We start from the raw sequence: 27,486 nt of genomic DNA, 5'->3' as shown, positions 1-27,486 counted from the left end.
ACACAAATGTACTTAGCCTCAACCACTAACAAAAACAAAGTAGATACTATAATTTCCACTAAATTCATAGACCACAACCTAATCTACATCCCCTTTACATTTTTACATTACTTTACTATCTCCTTTAAATAGCTTTAGTTAGTTCAAATAGATAGATCATTATTTTGAACATTTTGTTATGTCAGATAGGCTAAACTCTCTGGACTGGACAACGTCGACACACTGTCTGCACAATAACCTGGAACGACTCGTTTAACACAATTTAAACATCTCAGATTCACCATAACTCAGACAGAGAGTGAAACGTAAACGTCCTATGGCTCCACAACTGCGCAGTTACCACTTGGCTCTGTTACATGAACGCCGGCGCAGCCCCGCAGCTTTAGACGCGCTCCAACGCCTGTGTTATGAGACGCTTTGTGTAAGGTATCAGACTGCGTTTGTTTGCAGAGCGGGCGGGTTACACAACCTTTACACTGGCGGTGAAGTGACAACACCACAACTGCTCTTCGGCTGACTGTAAAAAGAAAAAGCTGCTGTCCGCTAGCGAGCTCACAGCAGCTGACACATCATGTTTCCAGCTAGCAGATATTCAAGTAAAGGTACGTCAGCTAAAGGCTAGTTAGCTAACCCAGAGGGAGCTCGGTGTGCTGGACTTTAAACATACTTAACGTTAGTTTGACCGGCACTTTGGTCAGATGTTGCTTATTACAGCCTGCTGTAGAGGGTGGGGAATGTTGTTTATTTGTGCCTAACTCTGTTTTTAGACTTTGTGCTAATGCTAGTGTTAGCACAAAGTCAAAACAATCCCAACAAGCTCGTTTCTGTTAGCTTCAAGCTAACATGTAGGGTAAAGGTGAACCAGTATGTAGGTTACTTAAACAGTGCCCTTGTCCTGGGTTAACGTTGATGCTATGTATCCACGCGTTTTCCGTGTACTGGTGTTAGTAACTTATCATTGTTTAGAAGGTTCTGTAAAAAGTGTATTGTTTTGTAAGAATAATATTTATTTGAACTTTGAATTTATCTTCAACTCTGCTAGCTAGCATAGTGCTACTGCTACAACTTACTGTAGCAGTGTGACAGCTGTCTGGCATTGTCACTACATTAGCTACTAAAATAGTGTGTGTGTGTGTGTGTGTGTGTGTGTGTGTGTGTGTGTGTGTGTGTGTCCTGTGTTATTTATTTTTATTTTTATTTTTATTTTTTTTATGTTATATTTTAAGAGGTCTTCTTAGACGTCATGTTATTGTATTTTTGTGTGTTTTTTTTTTTTATTCTTTAAGAACCGGCTCAGGCTCAACTAAACCAAGTGAGCATGAGGACACTATTCAGCTGTATACAGTCACATGCCCACCACTTTGAACTGGTCCTGACTGGGAGCTGTTATCTCTCTTGCAGCCCACAGGTGTATCAGGGCATTGAAGACAGTACAGACGGAGCATGCAGCCCCTCAGTTGTACACAACACTAAACAGACGGACATGCTCTTCGGTGTCAACACCCCGCATCACAACACACTACACCATCCATTCTCGAGAAAAAGATCCGAGATGGGAAGGTAAGACGCTGCATTATCCAGAGTTTATCATCACATCATCATCACTAGCAACATGGTTTCTGGCCAGACATCCACTGGCACCCTTGGATTGAGGATCGATCATTTTGTAGTTTGATCCACGATGTATCTTCCCAGTTTTGTCTATAATTTGTATTTTTTTCCCCCTTTTTATCTGTAAGATTCATTATGCCTGGTTTTTGATATGTCCAGGCATTTCAATTAAATTTTTTCTTATACAATACAGCTCACAGTGCACCTTTCACTTATCATATGCTTACAATAAAATTACTAAAGCCATTTAGACATGTTTGACAACTGAAAGTGTTAGGAATATACAGCCTGCATTACACCTTTACTTTGGTGATTTCGTATCATATTTTGTATTATTGCCTGAAATATTTTGTATAATATCCATGGAAAGAGAAATGTCACTGAGGATTTGCTGTGGCAGCAAGGTTGGACAGGATTGATCTAAGCTCCTCAGCCCATGAGCTTAAGTCTTTTTGTCTTCTGAAATCTGATCAGGCATGCAATATGATTCCATACTTAGAGTTCATTGAGGTTTTCCATTTCTGTTTAGAAGATAGATTGATAACTTTATTAATCCCACAATGGGGAAATTCACTTGTCACAGCAGCATTTGAGTGAAATAAAAAGGCTACAGATATAAAAAAAAAAAGGTTGGGATATCCCGATCAAGCTCCATCAGGTTCCATTTCAGAATCAGTTCCAAATTGGCGAATTGTATCGTATTGTATGCCTCCGAGCTTATCACTTCCTTTTGTCAAAGCTTGGCGTGTTCTTCTGACCATTGTGCATAGCAAAACAGTGACGTCAAGCTCATGCTTCTACGCTGCAGCAAACTTGCTGCAAGAAGGAGTCATGGCGGAGAGGAAGAAAGCGTCCAAAGAGGTGGTTTTATGTTGCAGAAAAAGAGGACAACAGTGCTAGTTGTAATGTCTGTAAAAAAGTTCAAGAATTGGTGGAAACACAAGCAATAAGCTGAGACAGTTTTAAATTTTATAGCAACAGTGCTCTTATTGGGTTTTTACTTGCGGGGCTTATGTTTGACTTGCACTTGGGTGTGTGGTTGTCATCTGCTATCCCCTGCTATCTGTCCCTCCTCCAGTGGAGAGTTGATGACGGCTGCACTCACTGCAAATGAAACTAAAGCCACAACTAAAAAGATGCACAGGGGACAAAAATAAACACTCAACAGAATGATAGCATTCAGTTAAAAAACTACTAAACTATACTATGGTGAGGAATCGGTGTGAATAAAAAAAATTATTAAAGCGAATAATTCACACTTAGTTTGTTTAGCTCCACTGCAAATAGAACCCTGCCTAATCCTGTCAGATTTGACACTACGTTTTTCCAAGTGTGCCACGCAACATTGCAGTTATCCTTTTAAAAAGGGAATCAGATTGCAGTGCCTCTCTCGTTCCCCAGCATTTCTTCCTTATGGTCCTTTCCCAGGGATCGAAATGGAGAGATTTGCCGATGAGGCAGATGTGGTGATAGTAGGTGGGGGCCCTGCCGGTCTTTCAGCAGCCATTCGACTGAAGCAGCTAGCCAACAAACATGAGAAGGAACTGCGAGTGTGCCTTGTGGAGAAGGCCTCTCAGATTGGAGCACACACCTTGTCAGGAGCCTGTCTGGAACCCACTGCCCTCAGAGAGCTCTTTCCGGATTGGAAGGAACGAGGGGTGAGTGTCTTATTCAACGTGTCTTCTTTGTGAGTTTGGTGTGTAGTGGGGCTGTCCCCTAATATTTGGGTAAACTGTTGATGGACGAGAAGAGTCCTACTTGACGCACTTTTCATTAGTCAGATATTTGCCTTTTTACGGGGGCTAAAGGATCAGGAGAGTGTTGTGACATGGACCTTTACTCTTGTGACGGCTAACAAGCTGCTGCTGCCAACTAGTTAGCAGTCCTATCAGCAGACTGTACTGGACTACAAGCTGTAAGAACTGGGGGAGGTTTGGGGTAGGAGAAGGAGAGTGGGGCCGGAATGAGCAGCATAGCCAGAGTGGGTGAGCAGACAACAGGCTCATCAGCCTCCCAGTGACCATGGCTGGAGCCAAACACAGTCTCCTACATCATCGAAGGCCAGGTGACTTACAGCGGCTCCAACCAGGACTAGGCAGGGCGGGAGAGGTGTGAAACAGGAGAGCAGCAAGTTTGTAGCGAGTTGATTTGTAAGTAACGTTACACGTCATCCATTGTATCAATAAATCTACAAGTGTTTGTTTTTATGAAGTTATTTATACCGTGTTTTGAACACATTTTTTTGAAATAAATTAACTAAATGGTCAGTCTCCTTGCTCCATTGTTCCCACACATACATAATAATTTCTGTTATTCTGTTCATTTCTGTTATTGTTTACCAGGCGGCTGTTATTATGTTAATATATTTAAATAATTAAATCAATAGCATCAACATTCCAAAGCCAGTTGACTTATGGCTTGAATTAACAACTAATAGTCGACTAGGGAAATCCTTAGTCCTGGACAGCCCTTCTTGGATTGATCTACAAAGATGCAGTTTATTTTAACCATAAAGGATGGTTACATCAGGTGCTCCATGCTGTTGCTGCGTCTTCTTTAATGTAGTTTGTCAGCAATGCTTTATGTAAGATGTTTACATTTTACTCAGTTTATTCAGTATTTGCATATACCTACACTGGGTATATATATATATATATATATATATATATATATATATATATATATATATATATATATATATAGAATATGTATGGTTTTGTGTTAATGCAGATCTGAATATTAATACAAAGTACAAATCCTATGAAGTAAAACTTTCAACAACACACATTGTGCTCTTACCTCAGGCACCCCTCAACACTCCAGTGACTGAAGATGTGTTCAGCATTTTAACAGAGAAACACAGAATCCCTGTCCCTATGTTGCCAGGTAAAACCCTGTTTTATTTGAAATTCTAATAAAAATGTACAGTGCTCTCTCACTTTGTAAGCCGCATTATTGGTCTGACATGGCCTTACAAGGTTTGGCCCAACAGAGGGTGTTTCATATATCCATGGTTTCAGTCAGAGATCAGAATTACATTTGTTACTATTACCATGTGTTACTTACAACTACAGTAATATTTTATATTTTTATATTATATTTTATATATTTATATATATATATATTAAAGCTAACAGAGAGAATCCATCAGCATTTTATTGCCAGTTGAGTGGTGTGTAGAGTGAGCACACATTGTATACCTGAACTGATACGAAAGAAAGATACAGCATTCTTACAGTCTAAATCTAGTTATAGGTGTTGCCACACCACAAAAATTTCAAACAGAGGAAACTTAATATACGGCAAACTGACTGTTTTGCATTATAATCAGTTTTGAAATTAGAATGCACATTATGCATTTATGTACATATGTTCCATTTTTGTATTAAATTATGTGAATATATCTAATCTATGTGTTGGACATTACATCACATCTTAGCACAGGTGTGTCATATGTCTTCTCTTATAAAAATGGTTGCATACAGAAATTATGACAAAAAGGTGTACCATACTGGTATGTGTTCATACTGAGGTAATTTAGTTGAAGGATGGTATCTCAAACACGTTGGCCAGCTTGTTAAAACTTATATGATATAACACCAGAGTCCCAGCAGTGCTGATTTTATGTGTGTGTGATTTTTGTCACTGTTTGTAGGTCTGCCCATGAATAACCATGGTAACTACATTGTGAGGCTGGGGAATTTTGTGCGCTGGCTGGGGGAGCAGGCAGAGGAGCTTGGAGTGGAGCTGTATCCTGGTTATGCTGCTGCTGAGGTGAATAACATTTTTCTTAAACACATTTTTTTTTTTTTATTTCTCAAAATGTATGTAAATAGTTGGGTGGTTTGGCTATGGCTGTGTAGCTCATTTCTCCATAAATGTTGGTAAAGATCAAACTTTGAACACCTACTTCAAGTGCTTACACCACTGGTCTGAGTCAATCATTTCTACTCCTGTTCTGAATTTACTCCCTATTATTTTTGTAACTGCAGTTTACCATTATGGACAAATAAAGAAAATGTTTGTCTGAAAACATTTCTTGCTATGGTTTGGATTTTGCATGGCCTGTATGCAACATTATTTGTCCTTTGCCAGTCGCTAGCTGTTGAAGTGATCTAGTGCACTACTTGTGGTTGTTTTTAGTAGTGGTAACATACATATACATTTTACACTGCAATGCTACAATTTTGTGTCCTGTGCTACAAAACGTTCAACCTCTGTAGCATCTACACTGTGTGCAAAAAAAAAAGTTTAGTCATTTTAATCAACCTGTTTACTGTCTTCTCTCATCTCCAGTCGTTAACATTGTTCTGTATTACTTTTGTCAAGGTTTTGTTTCATGAAGATGGAAGTGTAAAGGGAATCGCCACTAATGATGTAGGCATTGCCAAGGATGGCTCACCGAAGGTATTGTGCAGCAACAAATGTAATTTAATAATACTGCTGAAAAATTACAAATGCAGGCCATTTTTTACAATATACGCATGAACAGCTTGGGTATATCAGGCTCTTTGAAAGGACATAAAGGTTTGCAACAAACCAACAGGAACACAAGAGCTTGTTTTGAGGCATCAAGCATAGAAAATTCCATTAACAGACCTTCTTTATCTAAGTAGTTTTTGTGTTGCTTCAAATAAAGAATGAGATTGTCCCTGATAGGTACATTGTATAGATGTATTGTATGATTAAGATATTATACAGTACCTTGTAATATGCTATATACTGTATACCAGGGCAATATTTTGTAGGCAGACAGCATTTTTAGTACATGTAGTATATAATTGCAATTTAGAAAATCCTTTTCTTGCCCTTTGGGTTTAAGAAGGTAGGTTTTATTTTTTGTTTTTATAAGGATTATACTAAATGATTTTGTCCTCTATGTGAAAAACAACTCGGTCACAACCTAACTATTCTCTGTATTATACACAGTTCCTTGTCATTCATGAAATATATTTACATTTACTCTTCCTCTCTTGCTTCAGGATGTTTTTGAGAGAGGAATGGAGCTCCATGCTAAAGTCACATTGTTTGGAGAGGGCTGTCATGGGCACTTGGCAAAGCAGCTTTACAAGCAATTTAACCTGCGTGAGAACTGTGAACCCCAGACCTACGCCATAGGCCTGAAGGAGGTAAATAACATGTACTGCCCGCATCAGGCGAATCCAAGAGAGAGCAACGGTCACTCCGTTTGTGACTAAATTTGTTTTCCCTTTAATCTGGTTTGACTTATCATTTCTAATGAGTAATGAACATAAATAAAGCAAATGTGAACATAATGAAAGGAGATGAATGGATAGCTTTAAATGAATGCTCTGCTTGTTGATAATTTCCACTTTTCCTGTTGTAGCTGTGGACAATTGATGAGAAGAAGTGGAGACCAGGCAGAGTGGAGCATTCTGTGGGCTGGCCCCTGAACAGGCACACATATGGAGGATCCTTCCTGTATCACCTGAATGAAGGAGAGCCACTAGTGGCCTTGGGCTTTGTGGTGAGTGGCTATGTATTCATGGTGTAATGATAGATGCATTCCCCATGAACCTTTTGGTACAGGAATGATTCATGTTTATGTCGTGCTGCTGCCATCCGAATGGCAAACACAAATCATTTCCCGATCAGTTACAGCAAAAACGGACAGGTTAGTGTCAAAATGTATGTGGACATTGTTCAATGTATGTGGGAACACTTCAAACATTTCATTTATTTATTGGTGTTATTCATTTTTTCTTATTGACACATGCCAGTACTGTTCAATGTTTCTTTTTTCAAAATAAATTATTAATCTTATCGAAAATGTACATATACTGAAATGTGGTTTTGTGTACTGTTACACCCCTGCTTTACATTCTGACAATGATATAAGGCTGCTCAATTAATAAAAATTTTATCATGATTACGATTTTGGGGCCAAACGATCTCAAAACTAATAAAATCGGGGGAAACGATTTTTTTTTAATTTCCTGTTGTGCAACATTGTATAGAAAAAAGCTGTGTTCCAATTCACGGATGCAGCCCCTGAATTGGGACACAGCCACAGTCTGCGTATTTCGGGCATGCGTATTTCCGTCCCTCCCCCACAGCATGCACAGCACAAGTCATGCGCTCGGTATACTCGCCGTTCCCGACCTGTCGCGCGACAATGTGAAGTCACAGGAGCGCCGTAACTATTTATACTTGCGCTGGTGGTCGCGACACTAGTTGCAGTCTTCTCCTGTCACGTTGTTTTCGTTTGAACAGGTAACGTGGAGACTTATAAATGTTTATGGGGAAAGGAAAGTGTAACTGAGGACTTCGTTGCAAAATGTTTTTGACAAATGTCCAATAAATGCAGCAAAAAATAATCGTTTGAATAATCGTGATTTCAAATTGGATTTTCAAAAAAATACATGTTTGCTTAAGGTATTCAAATCCTATTATGTTATAGATTTGTATTTCAAATGTATTACATATTTTATATATATTCCATTCTACAGTGGGGAGAACAAGTATTTGATACACTGCCGATTATGCAGGTTTTCCCACTTACAAAGCATATAGAGGTCTGTAATTTTTATCATAGGTACTCTTCAACTGTGAGTGACGGAATCTAAAACAAATCCAGAAAATCACATTGTATTTTTTTTAAGTAATTAATTTGCATTTTATTGCATGACATAAGTATTTGATACATCAGAAAAACAGAACTTGATATTTGGTACAGAAACCTTTGTTTGCAATTACAGAGATCAGACGTTTCCTGTAGTTCTTGACCAGGTTTGCACACACTGCAGCAGGGATTTTAGCCCACTCCTCCATACAGATCTTCTCCAGATCCTTCAGGTTCCAGGGCTGTCGCTGGGCAATACAGAATTTCAGCTCCTTCCAAAGATTTTCTATTGGGTTCAGGTCTGGAGACTGGCTAGGCCACTCCAGGACCTGCAAATGCTTCTTACGGAGCCACTCCTTAGTTGCCCTGGCTGTGTGTTTCGGGTCGTTGTCATGCTGGAAGACCCAGCCACGACCCATCTTCAATGCTCTTACTGAGGAGGTTGTTCGCCAAGATCTCGCGATACATGGCCCCATCCATCCTCCCCTCAATATGGTGCAGTCGTCCTGTCCCCTTTGCAGAAAAGCATCCTCAAAGAATGATGTTTCCACCTCCATGCTTCACGGTTGGGATGGTGTTCGTGGGGTTGTTCTCATCCTTCTTCTTCCTCCTCCAAACACGGCGAGTGGAGTTTAGACCAAAAAGCTCTATTTTTGTCTCATCAGACCACATCACCTTCTCCCATTCCTCCTCTGGATCATCCAGATGGTCATTGGCAAACTTCAGACGGGCCTGGACATGCGCTGGCTTGAGCAGGGGGACCTTGCGTGCGCTGCAGGATTTTAATCCATGATGGCGTAGTGTGTTACTAATGGTTTTCTTTGAGACTGTGGTCCCAGCTCTCTTCAGGTCATTGACCAGGTCCTGCCGTGTAGTTCTGGGCTGATCCCTCACCTTCCTCATGATCATTGATGCCCCACGAGGTGAGATCTTGCATGGAGCCCCAGACCGAGGGAGATTGACCGTCATCTTGAACTTCTTACATTTTCTATTAATTGCACCAACAGTTGTTGCCTTCTCACCAAGCTGCTTGCCTATTGTTCTGTAGCCCATCCCAGCCTTGTGCAGGTCTACAATTTTGTCCCTGATGTCCTTACACAGCTCTCTGGTCTTGGCCATTATGGAGTGGTTGGAGTCTGTTTGAGTGTGTGGTAGGGCTGGGCGATATGGCTTAAAAATAAAATCTCCGATTTTTTCACACCAAACCCGATTTACGATTTTAATCGATTTTTTTGTAGACTGTTTTTTAGCGGGTGTTTGTGGGCTGCGGTCCTGTATATCTCGCAGAGAGCAACATTTCTCCCACTTGGCTGCATGCCTCTGCTTGAGGTGCTGGAATAAATTGGTCGTACTGCTACCTTTGGTTGCAACAGCTTTCAAACAAACTTTGCAGTGGGTCGTGGTTTGTTCGCTGTCGGACGCCACAAAACCAAACCAGTTCCAAACAACCGACGACACTGTGCCTTTTTTGGGGACGAGCTCATCCTGGCTTGCTGCCATGTTGTGTCTATCTGTGGAGAGGCAGGGGGAGGGGTCAGCGCACTCTGATCTACGGAGCCCAAAGGGAGCACCGGTGTTGTGGATGTTCAAGAGAAAACCGATTTTAACTAAAAATAAATCGTGTTTAACTACAAATTCGAATGAATCGATAAAATCGATTTATCGCCCAGCCCTAGTGTGTGGACAGGTGTCTTTTATACAGGTAACAAGTTCAAACAGGTGCAGTTAATACACGTAATGGTGTGGAGAACAGGAAGGCTTCTTATAGAAAAACTAACAGGTCTGTGAGAGCCGGAATTCTTACTGGCTGATAGGTGATCAAATACTTATGTCATGCAATAAAATGCAAATTAATTATTTAAAAATCATATAATGTGATTTTCTGGATTTTTGTTTTAGATTCCGTCACTCACAGTTGAAGAGTACCTATGATAAAAAATTACAGACCTCTACATGCTTTGTAAGTGGGAAAACCTGCAAAATCGGCAGTGTATCAAATACTTGTTCTCCCCACTGTACTCCTATTACCCTTAATAACAAAGAAAAATCTTTCTTTAGGAAATTTTACAAAAAAACTAAAAACTAAAGCCATTCTGCACACGTGGACTGGGACAGATGCTCCCACTGTTCATGTCGGACTGGATGAGGAAACCCTGGTGAAATGCTTTTTCCACTGATCATTAATTGAGTTCAGTCCTGTAATTTTATCACTGAAGGAAATTCTGGGATTTGACTGAAGACCTTGGCTTATGAAGAGTAAGTCACATCTACTCTAAAGCAGGGTGTTTATCTTGACATAAAAAGCATCCTCATAGCATGATGCTGCTACCTGCATCTCACAAAACATGATATCAGCCAGGTGGTGAACAGTATGATGTTTTCACCAGGCATCTCACTTTGCATTCAGGCCAAATGTAATTTTTTTTTTGTCATTACACTGTTCACAGTCATTAAGTGGCACCTCATGGAGCCACTATCATCCTGGCAGCTTTTACCTCCCTGACTGAGGCCCTTCTTGTCTGGTCAATGAGTTTGGCCTGACATCAAGCTCAGAATAGTCTTGGTGGTTCCAAATCTCTTCCATTTTTTTCATCAAAGGGTAATCTAAAGGGACAAAGAAGTCCTTGACCTGGTCTGTTTTTTTCCTCTGACTTGTACTGTGACAAGCTAACAGGTTCTAGAGACTTAAGGCCCAAATTACTTTACATTTATGTATTGTTGCTTATATTTTGTTATGTTTTGTTAGATTGTCTGGGTTGATGCAAACATGCTACACTAACTCAAGAAGATATAATAAAACATTAATTGGATTTTAATTATTATTACAATTATAACAGTAGCATCGTAAAATAACCAATCACCCTACCTTTGACCACTTTGTATTTGTCTAATAGGTTTGTTATATATTATACTTTGAGATGATTCTGATTATATACAGTGTTTTTTTCCCCACTCCAGGTTGGTCTAGACTACACCAATCCTTACCTGAGCCCCTTCAGGGAGTTCCAGCGCTGGAAACATCATCCCTTTGTAGCTCCCACACTGGAAGGAGGCAACAGGATTGCATATGGAGCCAGGGCACTGAATGAGGGAGGATTACAGGTATAGTACATATTATCATTATCAATTAGGAGTCTTGTTTAGCATAAAATTAGTTTATCAAACTTGCCATTTTACAAGATAAACCCACAAGCAGTGAAACAAGCCAGGCATTTTCAAACATTTTCAAACCCTAAAATTGACCTTATCTAAATGTCAAAACATTGACTTAAGCTGTGTCACTGGGGAAATCACAAGATGTACTTACAGTTTATATTTGTGTCATACAGGGATGACTGTTGTGCCTCAATTAAACCAGCTAGTTTCCCTACAGGGATTGTTTTAAATTTATTCCTACTTTCATATTTAATTAAAGCCCTCAGCAGAATTCTAAATGTAGAATCTAATTTACTCTGCAAACAAATCAATGTTGCTACAGCTGAATGACAAGAGAAACAAGATACTAATTGAACATCTTTATTAAAATGTTTTCACTATTACTGATTCATTAGTCACTTTGGTTTATTTGTATACATCAAATGCATCTGAGCCTTTGAAGTGAGATTGATTTATCTTAACTGTGTTCTGGTTCTTCCTCAGCCTCATTATATTATTGGTGTATTTAAATTGAAATTTCTAATGCAAGTATAGATAACATGCTTTATTTGCCAGATATGCAATAAAACTCTTAGTGTCCAAATAGATAGCTCAATCAAATTAGAATAGGATTAAGTTAAGGTATTGCAGTAACATACAACACCTCTGTTTTTAAGTGGTTTCATTGTTTTAATAGTAACAACTGTATTCACTTATAAATGTAAAATAATTTGTTGAATATTAACAAGTCAGCACAACCACTGCTCACTCAAATTTAAAGGTCAGTTAGGGCATCTGCTGGACTCCTCCTCCCCGTGGAGGTTTTCCAGACATGTCCAACTGGGAGGAGACCCTATAGCAGACCCAAAACAGGTCTGAGGGATTATATATCCCACTTTGCCTGAGAACACACCTCAGGATCCCGCAGGATGAGCTAGAGGATATCACCAACAAGAAAACTGTTTGCTGATAAACCAACCACTTTTTTCATTTAAAGCCGTTTGCGAATGTCATATGCCTTAAGATTTTACATGTAATATTTACTTGTATATACACCAGTGTCCTTGTCTTAACCTGTTTTTGATTAGACCTGGATAAGGCGTTTACAAGACGCAGTATCCTTATTTCTATTGAGAGTACAGCAACCAAATTCTTGAAAACCCGTTAGAATTTAAGGTCTCAGAAAGTAGAACACAAGAAAGTTCAAAAATGGGCATGAACTCGCTCCTCTTCCTCTCCAGTCTATACCAAAGCTGACTTTCCCTGGAGGGCTGCTGATTGGCTGCAGCCCCGGTTTCATGAACGTCCCAAAGATCAAAGGCACCCACACAGCGATGAAGAGTGGCATGCTGGCTGCTGAGGCCATTTTCCCAAAAGTCACAGCAGAGAGCTTGGATTCAGAGACGGCAGGTACAGAATTTAAGAGCCATTACTAATCATGATAGTAGCACCAGTAGCTTTGTCTGTTAATCATTCCGGTTATTCCATCATGGGTCATACCTCTTTAAGGTTAACTCACTTAAATTATACAGAGTAGACAAAATAATGTTAACACGTCATGGACAAAATGATTAGTTACACAATCACAAACAATGCACCAAGACTTGGGTATACCAGGTTGAATGCCAGGTAGTAGTATTTGCCAGCTATACAAAGGTCAGGCAATAAACTTAAGTTAAGTTTCCTCAGGTTGTTTTGAAAACTCATATTAAAAGATGTCCAAAGTGGGTAAATTGTGTATCAATCAAAACTGCAATTTCAATAAAAATGTCAGTGGAGGAGTCTTAAGATCATGACAAATTTTCAGAGCAGGTTGCTTTGAGAAAAGTCACAGGCTGAACCTAACCGATACGGACGTTATACACAGTTACAGTGTGTGGTGACTTATTTACTTAATAATAACAAAATGTCTGTGGTCTAGAAAAGAAAAAATTACAAATATTAAATTCTTAAAAGGTTATTTCACCCAAATTACTTACCCAATCACTCCTAGTGGTACTGCTGTGTATACAGTTTTGGTTTAATGTGCCAGGGTCTTGAAGTGATCCACCTCTGAATGTTCTGCCACCACTCCAGTTTGAGGTGAAGGCATTTTAATTTGTGTTGCTCAAATTGAAAAATTACAGTTGAAAACCTAACAAGTCTAAGTGTTTTACCAACTGAGTCTTAGTTAATACAGAAAGCCCACAGACTTGACTTTGATTTCAAAGTTTTTATTGGGATTATTTCTTCCAATGGAAAATGTTAACCTCCATATTCCTGGAAATGTGCTGAAATCTAGTCATTCTTTTATAAAACTTTGTTTAGCAAGTACAGAATGAATCACGGTTTTGTGGTACAAATGTGTAGAAAAGTTTGAAAACAGCAGAGCAAAAACGAAATTAGAATCTTTCAATTAATTTATTTCATTTTTTATAATCCTCTCAGGACTCCATACACCTGAGTACGCTGAGAACTTGAAGAATTCGTGGGTGTGGAAAGAGATGTATGCAGTAAGAAATATCAGGCCGTCTTTCCACAATTACTTTGGCCTGTATGGTGGCATGATCTACACTGGGATTTTCTACTGGATCTTTAGAGGAAAAGAACCATGGACCCTCAAACACTGTGGTGAGTATCAAGGAGCAGAATCATTGTACAGCTCAGTGTTAACTCAAACATTTGTTATGCATTTAGCTGATCTCTCTATAGCAATAAACTGCTGAGTTTTACAGTAAAAGGTTGATCAATGATGACAAAAACAATAAGCACATGTTGAACTAAAAAGTTCATGTTTATAGTATAGTTTTATAGTTAATGCAATTAGGAGAAATAAGTGCCAGTGAAATGGAAAGAGGAGGAGAAGATGGAAGGGTTTTTTTATCCTGAAATGTGTAATTTTCTGTTTTCTACAATGTCATTGCAAATAATCTGATTTAACATGTTTACACTGTTCATTCTAAGAAAAAAGCTATGTGGTTGTAAACCTTATAGAAAAAGCATACAGCATTAGTATAAATCAATATAGTGTCCGTGACCTCAGGCCTGAATGTATAAAGAATGTAAATAAAGAAGTGGAGCAGTATAGTTCATATTGGTGGTTAGCTGTGCAGCACAGCACAATGGCAGTGGTTTCTGTTTAGGTGAGGTACGAGGTCATCTTATCTCAGCAGAGAAAATCAACATTTCATAACCGGCCATGCCTGATCTGTCTCAGGCCTTGATGCGAACCAGCTGAAACCGGCTAAAGATTGTACACCGATTGAATATCCCAAGCCTGACGGCAAGATAAGCTTTGACCTGCTCTCCTCTGTGGCCCTGAGTGGCACCAACCACGAGGGGGACCAGCCCCCCCACCTGACCCTAAAGGATGACGGTGTCCCCGTCAACAGGAACCTGGCCATATACGATGGGCCCGAGCAACGCTTCTGCCCTGCAGGTAATACTGTCAACCCTCCGAGGAGCATCCCAAACAATCCATCAGGGTGCAGATAACAGTTAATCTTTTCCACATACTATAATGAGAAATTCTATGTTTTATAACATAGAGCCTCACACAGAAACAAAATAAAAAAATAGGTCACATGCTTTCTCATATTTAGTAGAGAAACTAAATCTAATTAGAGCTGAAATATTTTTCTGTTAATTACCCTTTGTCATTTTTCATTCATTGATTTTTCACTGGTTCCAGTATCTCAAGTGTGATTGACTGTCCTTTGGTTTTTAGGCTGACAAAAGAAGCTATTTGAGTATGTCAACTTGCGGGAAGCACAAGGCATTTTTTATTATTTTTTGATATCTCATAGACTGAAAATTGAGGAAATGATAGGCAGATTCATTAGTTGCAATCCTAAATCTAACCTAGTGCCTGTAATTTAAAATACATGTCATATTATTGTCTGTGCTCATTTAAATATACAATATAACATTTAGTTTTATCATTGCCTGATAAAGGTCTAGTACAGAAATGTCACAAATCAATGTTATATTGCAAGTTGGGCAGTGTGCAGGAATTTATCTGCACCTTTTTGATCTACACATCCCACTCCTACACACTGTCTCATGGAATAGATTCTTCTGTCTGTGCTCATTAAAACTCACATTGTGGTGTTCATAGCAGTTAGGTAGGGCTGTCAATTATTTCTCCAATAAATCATTTGATCTAAATACTTACCACAATTTCTCAGAGCTCAAGGCCAAATCTCCATATTGCTAATTTTATTCAGTTTGAGGAAACAAAATGGAGAAAAGTAGCAAATCCCTCAATTTGAGCCACCCAGAGTTTGGTATTTTCACTTAATCAGTGACTTAAATTATTAATCCATAATCAGTTGACCCACTAATGATTGATGAGTTATTTCAGCACTGCAGTTGAGAACAACTGAAGAAAAACTTGATAATTAACACCTCTTCACAAACAGGTTGCATTCTCACTCCAAGCAAAGTTGCCACCGTTTGAGTTGGAGAGGATTTTAAAAAGCTGAGACCAGAGTTTCAGACACTCTCTGTGGTAAACGAGGAGTAAACATAAACACCCTGGTGGGAACATGCTGGACTTTGATGAAAAAACTGCTCCAGGGTCCTGTAGACTCTTCCATGAATGACAGCCTGAATTTGAGCACAGTGCAACTGGAGAAGTATTACATTCCATTTTGACAGATTCGATTAGTCAGGAACAGAAAACATTGCAATATCTCTCCTGTATTCTGAAGTTAATCAACTGGAACAGCTGCTGACGTCTTAAAACAGACACTTGACACCTGAAACCTTGACGTACTACCACAACCTTAAACAACCTTAAACAACATTAAAAAAACAAGCCCACAAGAAATGTTTTGGGTTTGTTTTTGTCATCTGTTCAGCTTATTGGTTGTGTGTGTATCTCCTTTCCGGTGCAGCAGCTGAGACTGAAAAGCTAAACTCGATAGACGGTGACTGCGTTTGAATTCTCTGGAAGCTTTGAAACTTAATGATCTGCGGTCAGTGGCTATGCTAACGTGAACACAGAGAAGCCAAATTCAGCGGGACAGTTGTTCTCTTTGTGGCCCACAGAGGTGCGCCATGACAAAGAGTTGGGGAGATTGGATTAAACAGGACTGTAGAAAATCTGTGCACGCTGCAGCTTGGGGTTGGCAAGGTTAATAGTTTTTTATAATTAGTTATGGCTGGCATGAATAATGAACAAAGTTTTTTTCCAAGAAAGCAAAACAGCCGCAATTGTCATGTCTTCTAAACTTTGAAGGATGTAGCTTACCCTTTAGAATCTAAAGCTTAGGTTCATGTTTTTCAAACCCGACCTCATTAACCGGTCATTTATAGTCGTATATAGTACGTCACCAACAGATTGCTGTAGCATTTCACACAATAACACTTGTACAACCATGAACCATGAATAATATTCACAAGATCTTGTAGAACCTGATACAAGTGGAAACTGAAATGCAGTTACTAATGCTTGGCTTATACTAGTTGATGTCTTATTTTTTAAAAACTTCTAAGCAAAATCAAATCCAGTGGGCAGGAACAGTGAGGTCAGCATTCAGCTTAAAACTAAATGCACTGAGGCAATTGTTAATACTGATCAGTGTCCACGTTGTACTGCTGCTGAAGAGTTTCCAACCATGTTTTCTATCAGGTTTTATTGCTGTTTGTCTCCTTGGTAACATTTGTCACAGAAATGGCAAGTTATGCTAAATAGAATCAGTCCAGTTTTACAGAAAGAAAGCATATTTTATAATCCTTTGTTCAATAAAGTAGATGAGATGTAGTTGATTATATGAGCCTCTAGCTCTCTAAAGATTCATCGTTTTACCACAGAGCTAAATAGGTTTGGAAATTGTAGGGTATCTCACAGCGCTATCACATGTTGCTGATGATATACATTGTATAACAATACAAGCAATTATGCAAAAGGCAATACAGAGCAAAAAAACATTAGAAAACATACTCCTTCAGCGGGTGCCAAGTACAAACTACTTATTCATGGCATAACATAATGACATTCACAGAAATGTATTAACTCACTGATGACCCTAAGCTATTGGTGCCAGAGTTTGTCAGTAAGGTTTCATAGGGCTCCATGATGGTATATTGCTGCATCTTTTAATAAATATAAATCCTGATCAGAAAAGCTAACGTTTTCTTTCCACCAACCCCTCCCAGGTGTGTACGAGTATGTTCCCCTGGAAACTGGAGATGGGATGAGACTGCAGATAAACGCTCAAAACTGTGTCCACTGTAAGACCTGTGATATCAAGGACCCGAGCCAAAACATCAACTGGGTTGTGCCTGAAGGCGGCGGTGGACCAGCCTACAATGGAATGTGAACAGCTTTTTTTTTTGTTTGTTTTTTTACTGTTTTGAACGATAACTATTAAGAACGATACATCCAGGGTTACAGTACTGCCAGCCAGTGGCAATGTGCTCCAGTATGGATCTGAAAATAACTACACATCTGTTTTTGAAGGTATTATATAATAATAATCCACAAAACAGCAAGGATATTAGAACATTTTGTCCTAGAAATTCTTAATTCATAGTGTATTCAGTTCATAATGTGTGTGGGGTTATGAAACCCATGCAAAATGCAGGACCATATTAAGCAGTCTGCAGTGAGCAGTTTTGTAGTGTATCACTGCCATAAAATCACCGATATGGCCATTTAAAAATGGTGACTCTTTTGCTTTGGAAATTACTTTACCAACTGTAATAGTTAATATATTTCTTTCAAAATCTTTTGCAGCTGAACAAGCAAACAAGTTGTTCTCAAATTAAGATTTATTTCAGCATTATTGCAGGTATATTTTGACAGCATTTGATCTGCACAGTATTGTACATAACATTACATGATATCACAGTAATCAATAAAGAACACTTGACTGTTATCCCTTTTATTGACCTCTGTAAAAAAACATAAATAAAAACAAAAAGATGTACTGTATGTGTCCAAGGGCACTGTATCAAAATCCCTACCATGAAACAATACTACATACACAACTTTGCTGAACTACCTCAAAACTCCAGAACAAAGACCAGCGTTAACCCAGTTTTTCAGAGCAGTGGGGTCAGCCATGCAACTAATCATTACAGTGAAGACACTTGTCAGAACTAAGACAGGTCAAAGCTTACAACAGATATTCCCGTGTGACAATACAGACTGAAATGTGCCAGCTGGAAAACAGGAAAGGACCTGCCAACTGAAAATACTGTACACTTTCACCTGGTTACAGACTCTTTATCTCAGTGTGCAGCTTCCCGTGTACACGACTTCAAACATTGATAATTGTTAACAAGAATTCATTGCATTATGAGGTGAAATGTTCAGGCAAACATTTTGGCATAGATTTTCTTTTCTTTCTCCTTCTCCTCCTGGACTTTAAGCTGGACTCTCTTCATCTCATTGCTGATAGCTGTCAAAAAGAAAACACTTTGAATTAGCTCAACTCGTGAATCAAATGCAGTCGCGTCTACTGTTTGTCCTGGATATGGTTTCACTTTGAATGCTGAGATTTTAAACATTGTTTTTGATGCCCACTTTTCCACGTTCTTCATTTACTTTGACTGTAAGAGACAGCCTGCTCCTGAAAGCATAAGGAGAGCATGAAGTGCACTGATCGCTCTTATCTCCTAGCCAGCAGCCAATGAACTGCTGCTTAAAATATCAAAAGAGCAGTGAAACTGTCAAAAAGAGAAGGGCTCCAGATCCCACCCAAAACCTTTACGTACTGGGGGGTGTATTACTTTTAAATTGTTCCCCTAAACATCCAATGGAGGTGTAATGACAAAATGCACATCATGTAAATAACTTCAGTTCAGCATTGTTTAATGAGGGTTCATATCTGCTAATGGCTAACACTTCTTTAAAAAGCATGTGTCAGTATACTCTGATCAGTAAGAATCATAGTAATGAACTAGCTATTTTTGAGACACGTGTGTTCTCAAATGCTTGAATGCACTAGATAGCGTGTGGCTGTGAATAATTCTCCTTTAGTCACACTTACAGTAGCAAGATAAAAGTGTCGGTTCTTTAAAAAATTGGGACAGAAACTTCATTATCCTTTAAAGTCATTCAGCATCAGATTCCATCTACTGGTAGCTCAGGGACTTTTAACAGTATAGCACAGTCGTCTGTTGTAAACTGCTTTTGTTGGCTACAGAATAGTTCGGGAAGTTAATGTGGCCATTTCTGTCCTATATTCTTAGGAATTTAATTATTGACCAGTTTGCATACTGGGAGGTCTTGGGTGGTGATGTGTTGGTTGCATGCTGCTCATAGAGAACTCAGTCAATCAAATGACTGCAGAACGTTTACTTGAAAATATTCCACCTCCACTGAAAATGAGAGAAAATAAGCTGTTGTTTGTGACCTCATGTTCCAACAACCTGCCATTAAATACCAGCCTAGCAGAATATGAATTGTGACTACACTTGGCTCTCTGCATGAAAACCAAGTAACCAAGAGAAGGGAAGAGTCATCAAACCAACCAATGTCCTGCAACTGCAGTGTTTCCTCTAGGATTTTTTTTTAGCAGTGGGGGCAGGCCTGTCCGAACAGTCCTGGACTGTTTTTTCTTCATGAGCTCGCAAGCAAAGTTTGAATAATGCATGTGAATGGGGATGAAATGTAGAAATATATAAACTCAATATGCAAATGTGGGAAGAGGAGGAAAATATCTGCTGCCTATCTTGAAAGGCTGAGCACACAGACAAAAGACAAATCGCCCACCTTTGTCTTCTGGAGCTATTTCCTGAGCTTTCTTCAGATCAATCTGAAAGAGGACAAGTGCAGAAAACAATGTGGTGAGCCAAACTGACATCTTACTGCTCCAAATACTGAACGTATCCAACGCCAATACACCTGGATTTTATCTTGTGTAAATTAGGAGCACGGTTACTCCCATCTGCCAAATGCTTCACTACAATACAACGTCTATATGCAGAATAATAAATATATACATTTTTAACTCATACAAAAGGCTTTTCAACAGCCACTGTAAAGACAGAGGTGCTGGTGTAGACGTTACCATGGCTTTGCTGTATTCCTTTAACCCCTGCCAGGCCTGGGCCCTTCGGAAAAGTGCCTTCGTGTTTGTTTGGCTCAGCTCTAGAGCCTGTAAGACACAACAGAAACACATCAGGAAACAACTTCACTTCTATTAAAACTGTCAGCATTCTGTTGTGACTTCATTATTTTTGGGAGCCCATTGTATCCCCCGCTAACACTCATTGTGTAGGATGGGTCCAACCAATAATGTATTTAAGTGCATTTGCACTATGTCTGGGAAGTTTACTTTATCCTGCCAGAAATAAAACCATGTCCGCTTTAGAGATACTGAATGTAAGATCCAGTATACTGTATACCACCAGTAAACCAAGAGTGTGCCATTTAGGAACATTTATTTATTTGTTTTTACGACAAGATTCCAGGAAGTCACTGCTCTCTGGCCAAGAAGTAGGAAACCACAACTTGTAGTTCCCACAATTAGTTTTTTGTACAGATTAACTTGTTACATCTCATGAGTTACAAACATGACAGTGTTACTTCTCAGCAATAAAGCATAAGGCATATTTCCCGAAATTTAACTGTAAAAATGTTTGCAGCAGGAGATTTAAATTCTTAGCATGGCTAAATGAGCTATAAACCTCGACCGTTCTGCGTCACACAGGAGTGCCACAAAGACAAGAGCACTGCCAAATGTACCTCATTGCAGCTGTCCAGAGCGTCCTGCCACAGCTGCATCTTCAGCTTACATGCCGCTGTGTTGAGGAAGCAGCTGAGGGCTGTGGGCTCCAGCTTCTGCTGCGCCTCCTCCTCCAGCTGATCTCCACTCGCCTCCAAGTACCTGTGCGAGTGAATGGCTCATTGTTGGTTACAGAATGGGATCCCGATGAGCAATGATTGATGTCACTGTAAAACTGTGGCTATCGTGCATTATCAAGCGTGAACGGAATCACAGGTGACAAAGCTGTGGGAGCTGTGGAAGGATGCTACTGAGACTATATACTGTAACCCCATTTATCCGCAGCTGCTGCGTCACAGGGTTTGAAACGGTAGTTAACAGAACTGTGTCTCTGAGTGCAATGTGAAGGTCATCTGCAACACTCACTGGTTGTATAACCAGCAGCCCGTCATCATTTCCTTTTCATAAACATTGTCTCTTCACTGTCATCTGTCACAGAGCGCTTTCTGCGTATGTGTGGTGAGCTATTTCTGTTTTAAAAGATAATGGCTAGTGATTTTCTACATTTATTTAACACTGCATTCAACCTACTAACAGGCACTGCCAAAGCCTGTTAAGATCTTATTGTTCTTATCCATTGTTATCTAAAGCAAAAAACTAAACAAAAAAACACATAAATGAGCGACACCATTGCCCAGGGTGACATGATCCTTCATTACCATGAACATGGGCACGGTGGTTTATATATATATATATGTACACTGACACGTTAAATGCGCAACTGAAAATAGTCCCCAACAGTCTCCACCTGTTTTTGGAAATCCCTGTCAAGGGCTTGGGGCAGATTTCCATATACAGGCTGGGGCAGACAGTATGCACTGGGAGATGAACAGAGGCGTTTAAAAAGGATTTTTAACCACAAGAAAAGTATAGAATTATGATAAGCTCATTTTAGCCAGGTGTGGATGTGTATTAAATGTATGTATATCACCCAAGATCATTTATTTTATTTGGATGGTTGCTTTCAACGTGCAGTTCTCACTAGTATTAAAGGCCATTGTGACTAAGAGTAACACGTTACCTGAGAGCTTTGCTGTATTTGTTGACTGCAGAGTTCCAGTCTTGATTCTTAAAAAGACTGTTTCCAATATTCTTCACGTCGTCAGCAACAGACAGAACTTTGTCGACCTGAAAGCAAACACAGGTGGAAATGTCACTGGAGATTAAACTGCTGGCAAGGAAAAAAAATAAAAGTAATATTTTTGTACAACTTTTATTTTCTATTATAACACTGTGCTCAAAGTACCAGCTACACAGAGAAATTGCTAAAACAAAACATATACAATACATGTATAAAACAATGAAGTCCAACTTAATCGTTCAAACGGGCTGTAAACAGATACTTTAGCCAGACTATCTAAACCACTATATTTGGAGGTAAAACTCAAAGTGAGCACACTCAAAATAATGGTAATAATTCATCATCCCTCCTTTTGGGGACAAGCCCTTGAACTGGTTTAGTAGCAGTTTTACCCTGCTTCCAGTGTTTGCTATGCTAAACACGTCCTGGATCTTGATATTAATCTTCTCATCTGACTTTGGATACGACGACAAACGGGCACATTTCCCACAAAGCCAGAGTGGTCCTTCAGCAGAGGCCCGCAGAGCGGTCTGATGCTATCTGCCAAAGTTCACCCGTGTCCTTGAAGATCAAAGAGCTCACCGATACTTACATCTTTAAAGTCAATGTCGGAGTCCTCGGGGAAGTCTGGGTGGGCGTCCCCTGATCCATCGTTTGGTGCAGTGCCCCAGATGTCTCCGTCCTTATGCTCACCACAGTCGGCTATGATGCATGGCTGCAAAGGTAGAGAGCAGGACATTTTAAGACAGTAAGATTTCACTTAAAGCTCATACACAGATCAGATTATGGTGGGTTTAACACAGTGGCAATAAACAATGCATCATTGGGAGGGATTAGGAACTTATTACAAATCATAAATCATATACGTATCAGTTATCCAATGAAAATAGGAACTGGGCAACATTTATTTATTTCATATACAATTGGAAGGCCCCTTCATCTTAACAGGTATATCATTTCTAGGGGGAGTATTGTCTTTATACGTATAAATAAACTTCTATTTCACTTTATCTAAAACATAGTCATTACTCAACCTGTACCCACATGACTGCAGGTTTTGAATTTACTGTACAAAGCTGTTTTTGGTCTTTACATGAAAGAAAATATCAATTTATTTTTAAGGCCACATTGTTAATTTTATACTAGGTGCCACCTCTGTAAACTTAGCATTCTAAATCTTCTTAATGAGTTTTCTGCAGCTATGGCAAAGTCTGAACATCAAATGCAGGTCAAGATGACCATGACAGAAAAACCAAGAAAAAGAACTCTTCATACCCATGTTGCCACAAAAAGAGAAAGAAGAAAAGAAAAGAAAATTAAATAAAAAATGAAAAGAAAAAGAATCATAAAGTGAAGTAAAAGAGCAAGTGAATAACCCTATGTAAAAGATGTGGTTAACTATAAATAAGTACATGTTTTAATTAAAAACATTTACCTTTACGGGGACATCATCCTTAGTGTCAATGGTCTCCAGCATTTTTACCACTCCCATCCCTTTCACCAACTGTCCGAAGACTACGTGCTTGCCATCCAAGTGAGGCGTGGGGACAGTAGTGATGAAGAACTGTGAGCCATTGGTGTTCGGCCCGGCGTTGGCCATGCTCAGCAGACCCACTTTGTCATGCTGCATGGAGAAGGAGATACATTATTGCAACAGACAAAAGATGGCAGGAAAAAAATACACATGTAGGGACAAATTTGATCAATGTTATTCAAAACAAAGAAAGCCTTTCCGTCTATTTAAACAAACATTGGAGATTGAGAGTGCTTGGAGAGTAGAATGGAGATCTCGATATGGGACCGTAATTAAATTTAAGTCAATAACGATGACAAACTTTGGACATTTGTGACTTGTTATGGATAAAGCTAAAAAATAGTGACTACAAACACTGATGGATAACATGATGGATGAAGAAACCTCTTAAATATATTTCAGAGGTCGACCCAGATAATGGGGATTCTTGTGTTAGTTTACCATGTAGTGGAAGTTTTCATCCTCAAACTTCTCCCCGTAGATGCTCTCACCCCCGGTGCCATTATGGTTGGAGAAGTCACCTCCTTGGATCATGAACTTCTTGATGACTGCCAAAAACAAATAATCAAATTAGACTGAATGTCAGTAGTACTTCAGACTTCCTAATTTAAAAAGTTAAATAACCATTGCCTGAATTAGCCTATTGAGCTCAAGTTGTTTATTATTATTTTTAATACTATACTGTCTCATGTCTGTGCAGGAAAAAAATGCCTTTGCATTTTACAATAGTCAACAACTGTCTGTTTAACGGCCCATTGTTCATCATTAGGTGTTTGTTTGGTCCATTTTAACTGTTAACCCTGGTGCAGTTAACAACCCCTTCATCATGCATGTGTTCAGGTGCAGCACAGTCCTCCTTTTTATCCACCCTTTGGGTTCCCAACTTAAAGCAAGTTCATTCACGGGAAAATCCTGACCTATAACTAAAGAACCAGATCAACATTCTACGTAGTCAGAGGTTTTGGTGCATTGACATCTTAAAAAAATTGGTATATTTTAAAAAGGAGTTGAGCATCCAAGTAACTACACATTCTCCAGATGTCTGGCAGCACTGGATGTCCCTTCAGCTACTTCTACACGTGTGTGTGTGTGTGTGTGTGTGTGTGTGTGTGTGTGTGGTGGTGCTAAAACTTCAAGGTTCCCTTCCAAACTGAAATGTCACATTATATGCAGATGTGAAGGCTATTTACTTCTGTGGAACGGGCATCCTTTGAAGTGCAGCGGTTTCTCAGTCGATTTGCCAATGCCTTTCTCTCCAGTGCAGAGTGCCCGGAAGTTTTCAGCCGTCTTGGGGGTGATATCGGCAAACAGCTCCAAAACTATCCGGCCAGCTGTGGATAGAAAACAATTTGGCTCAGTATAACATTAATATATAGTCACAGATTAGAATTTACTAAGATACCTACAGTATAGTCTACATGAGAATAATCTGGACATAGTTACTATGTACTTTCAACACAGAAAACAAATCCTTGTTGTTGAAACTAAAGTCTAGCAGCAGAATGAAGGTATCCAGGAGCATTACACATACAGGACACAGCTATATCTACCCGAGGCCTTGTCAGGGTACAGTGTATGGGTTGGTCCTCTTTGTGTTGTCATGTGTTGCTGCTGCAACCAGTTAAATGATCCAATAAACTACCTGAGCTAATACTAAGAGACCTACACTTGTTCTTAACAGTGAGCGACGGCTATGACTATGATCACAATGGTATCTCTGACAGCGAAGTGAAGGTTGAGGAGTGCTACATTACACTGGTCTTACTGGACAACAAGCACACGTGGTTTAAGCACCCACAAGACGAGAGACCGGCTCTCTAAATAAACATTTATCTGACTGTAAGATAGCTCACATTAAACACTGGCTAGCTGCTAGAGTCGGTGTGTACACACTTGCTTTATTTGTTCGGTGTAATTTGTTCTGGCAGCTACTAAATGAATCCGTTTCTAGAAGTCACTGGAATGAGCCAAGCTAAGCTAACGCGGCTAACGGTTAGACTGGGTCTTAAAAAGCTGTTAGTTGACATTAAAATCAAAATGTGCTGACCTCTTTCGCCACCAATGTCTACGTCGAAGAAGACACGAGGGTTTTCGGGGTTTGTAGGCTTGTCAGACGGTGTTGGGTGAGACATTTTTAAGGACAAGGCGATTTAAGACACTTGTTCTAGCTAACCTTGCTAAACCCGGCCGGCGTACTGGAGCAGATTAAACGAAGAAGAATGAACTCAATAACTTCCGATCAAGAAATTTCAAAATAAAACAATGCTGTTGAGTCATTGTTGAGGATGTATTGGTAACGACATTAATAACCGATGTATGTATTTGACTTCCAAATCCTAAAAGACAATAATATATAGAATACATCCTTTCCTCACAAAATGTATTTTTTTCACAGCATATATTCGTTTACAGAATTTTACTCATGAGATTGTGCGCCTCCGAAAAACCTTTACCAAAGTAAAATTCACAAAAGTGATCATTTGTCCTCATGGTGGATTCATAGACACTACTGGAAGTAGCAGTGGGGAAAATGGTTACAATTCTGTATGTTGGAATCACTAAACAGTATATTTTCTGGAAATTCAAATAAGAAGGATTAAATAAGCAGACAAAAACCATTGGCTGATACAGCAATGTAAAACTAGAGCGCTTAATCATATTGATTAAAAAGCTATGAAAAACTAATTGTGCGATAATGATTGGTAACCTTTATTAGTTTCTACTCTATACAAGCTGATCTAAAAATGACTCATGTCTTGTACTTGTGTAGGTCAACGGTACACATTTACACAACTGGGGACAGTTCTGACTGGTTGTGAGATGATGGACATAATAGTAAAGCAGATAAGAATATTAATGTTGCACAAAAAGATATTTTTATGTTCTTCTAATCTTTGCTTTTTAACTTGTAAATGCTGGCTAATTCTACCTCTTCAGCACTCAGATAAAGCAGGAGGAAAAAACAACTCTTCAGCTGACCATAGTCTTAATACACAGACATAGGTGACACAAGTGGACGGTACTTTGTTTTATGGGCCATAAGACAAAAATGTTGGAAATCACTGAATAATACCTATGGAGGAATACTGAATAAATGAATCCTAACAGGGTGCCTGAACTGATAGCAACCCCTTAGGATCCCATGCTGGTTTTATGAAGCTTTTGGCTTTGCCTGCCACTCAGAGTGTCTTGTAAATACATATAGTGTTCTGTCTCAGCAATGATCAACCACAAAATGCCTTCAGGTGGGTGTCAGATTGAGGGCACCCTATTGTAGTGATGGTATTACCAGCAAATTGCAGCTGACCTCGAGAAATGGATGTTTGTGCGGCTCATTATATAAAAATTGGTGGTTTCTCTTGTGGTAAACAATCTGTACAGTTATCTACACCAGCCATAAGTGGATATGATTGCTGTTGCTGCTGGGATAGATTACCAGGCACTTTTCATACAGGAACTAAAAGTCTATATCTGTGTCTTTGCGAGAGGGGAGACGGACCTCTGATAAACAATAACAACTTGTTGTGGGTTTTTTTCGAGACAATCTTCAGTTTGAGGAATCAATGCCATATCTGACTGGTCATATTGCTTCGAGCAACTTTGATAAAGCAACAATTTAGCCCTTTTGTTGGCCCAGTTTTCATACTTTCAGGTGTGCTCTAGTTCAGAATTCCAGTGTAAATTCCAATAATTATAACAGAGAGAACTGAATCATAAACTTGCCATGAACTTTCACAAGTAGAATTGTGCAAGAAAACACAACGTCTAAACTCGATAATGAGAAATGTGTCAAATTCTCTCTGAATCAGTCAGGCTGGAGCTT

General features: G+C 39.3%; 2 protein-coding genes across 2 annotated transcripts; one reads left to right on the top strand and one right to left on the bottom strand.

Annotated features, from left to right (window-relative positions):
* The first annotated feature begins 373 nt into the window (after positions 1 to 373).
* etfdh (electron transfer flavoprotein dehydrogenase) lies at positions 374 to 18,192 on the top strand. The gene is made up of 13 exons (XM_051420671.1): positions 374 to 602; positions 1,402 to 1,560; positions 3,040 to 3,269; positions 4,416 to 4,497; positions 5,267 to 5,385; positions 5,941 to 6,018; positions 6,594 to 6,740; positions 6,959 to 7,099; positions 11,153 to 11,296; positions 12,571 to 12,739; positions 13,757 to 13,939; positions 14,526 to 14,747; positions 17,471 to 18,192. The coding sequence occupies exons 1-13, from the start codon at positions 572 to 574 to the stop codon at positions 17,632 to 17,634; spliced, it is 1,869 nt and encodes a 622-aa protein (XP_051276631.1). The 5' UTR covers positions 374 to 571; the 3' UTR covers positions 17,635 to 18,192.
* ppid (peptidylprolyl isomerase D) lies at positions 18,068 to 25,879 on the bottom strand. The gene is made up of 10 exons (XM_051420679.1): positions 25,711 to 25,879; positions 24,854 to 24,994; positions 24,105 to 24,211; positions 23,565 to 23,753; positions 22,722 to 22,844; positions 22,070 to 22,176; positions 21,009 to 21,150; positions 20,332 to 20,418; positions 20,034 to 20,076; positions 18,068 to 18,717 (listed from the first exon to the last, which is right to left on the bottom strand). The coding sequence occupies exons 1-10, from the start codon at positions 25,793 to 25,795 to the stop codon at positions 18,629 to 18,631; spliced, it is 1,113 nt and encodes a 370-aa protein (XP_051276639.1). The 5' UTR covers positions 25,796 to 25,879; the 3' UTR covers positions 18,068 to 18,628.
* Positions 25,880 to 27,486: the final 1,607 nt, after the last annotated feature.

The sequence above is a fragment of the Dicentrarchus labrax genome, unplaced genomic scaffold (assembly GCF_905237075.1).
Source record: "Dicentrarchus labrax unplaced genomic scaffold, dlabrax2021, whole genome shotgun sequence".
Lineage (NCBI taxonomy): Eukaryota > Metazoa > Chordata > Actinopteri > Moronidae > Dicentrarchus > Dicentrarchus labrax.
The sequence above is the reverse complement of the archived record's forward strand: the minus strand, read 5'-3'. Positions and strand labels throughout refer to the sequence as shown.

Excerpts from the sequence above, each read along its gene's own strand:
- etfdh (XM_051420671.1), top strand. The coding sequence starts at position 572 with ATGTTTCCAGCTAGCAGATATTCAAGTAAAG. Across the intron at positions 7,100-11,152 it reads TAGTGGCCTTGGGCTTTGTG|GTTGGTCTAGACTACACCAA; the intron begins GTGAGTGGCTAT and ends TCCCCACTCCAG. Across the intron at positions 13,940-14,525 it reads ATGGACCCTCAAACACTGTG|GCCTTGATGCGAACCAGCTG; the intron begins GTGAGTATCAAG and ends GATCTGTCTCAG.
- ppid (XM_051420679.1), bottom strand. The coding sequence starts at position 25,795 with ATGTCTCACCCAACACCGTCTGACAAGCCTACAAACCCCGAAAACCCT. Across the intron at positions 23,754-24,104 it reads ATGAAAACTTCCACTACATG|CATGACAAAGTGGGTCTGCT; the intron begins GTAAACTAACAC and ends TTCTCCATGCAG. Across the intron at positions 21,151-22,069 it reads AAATACAGCAAAGCTCTCAG|GTACTTGGAGGCGAGTGGAG; the intron begins GTAACGTGTTAC and ends TCACTCGCACAG.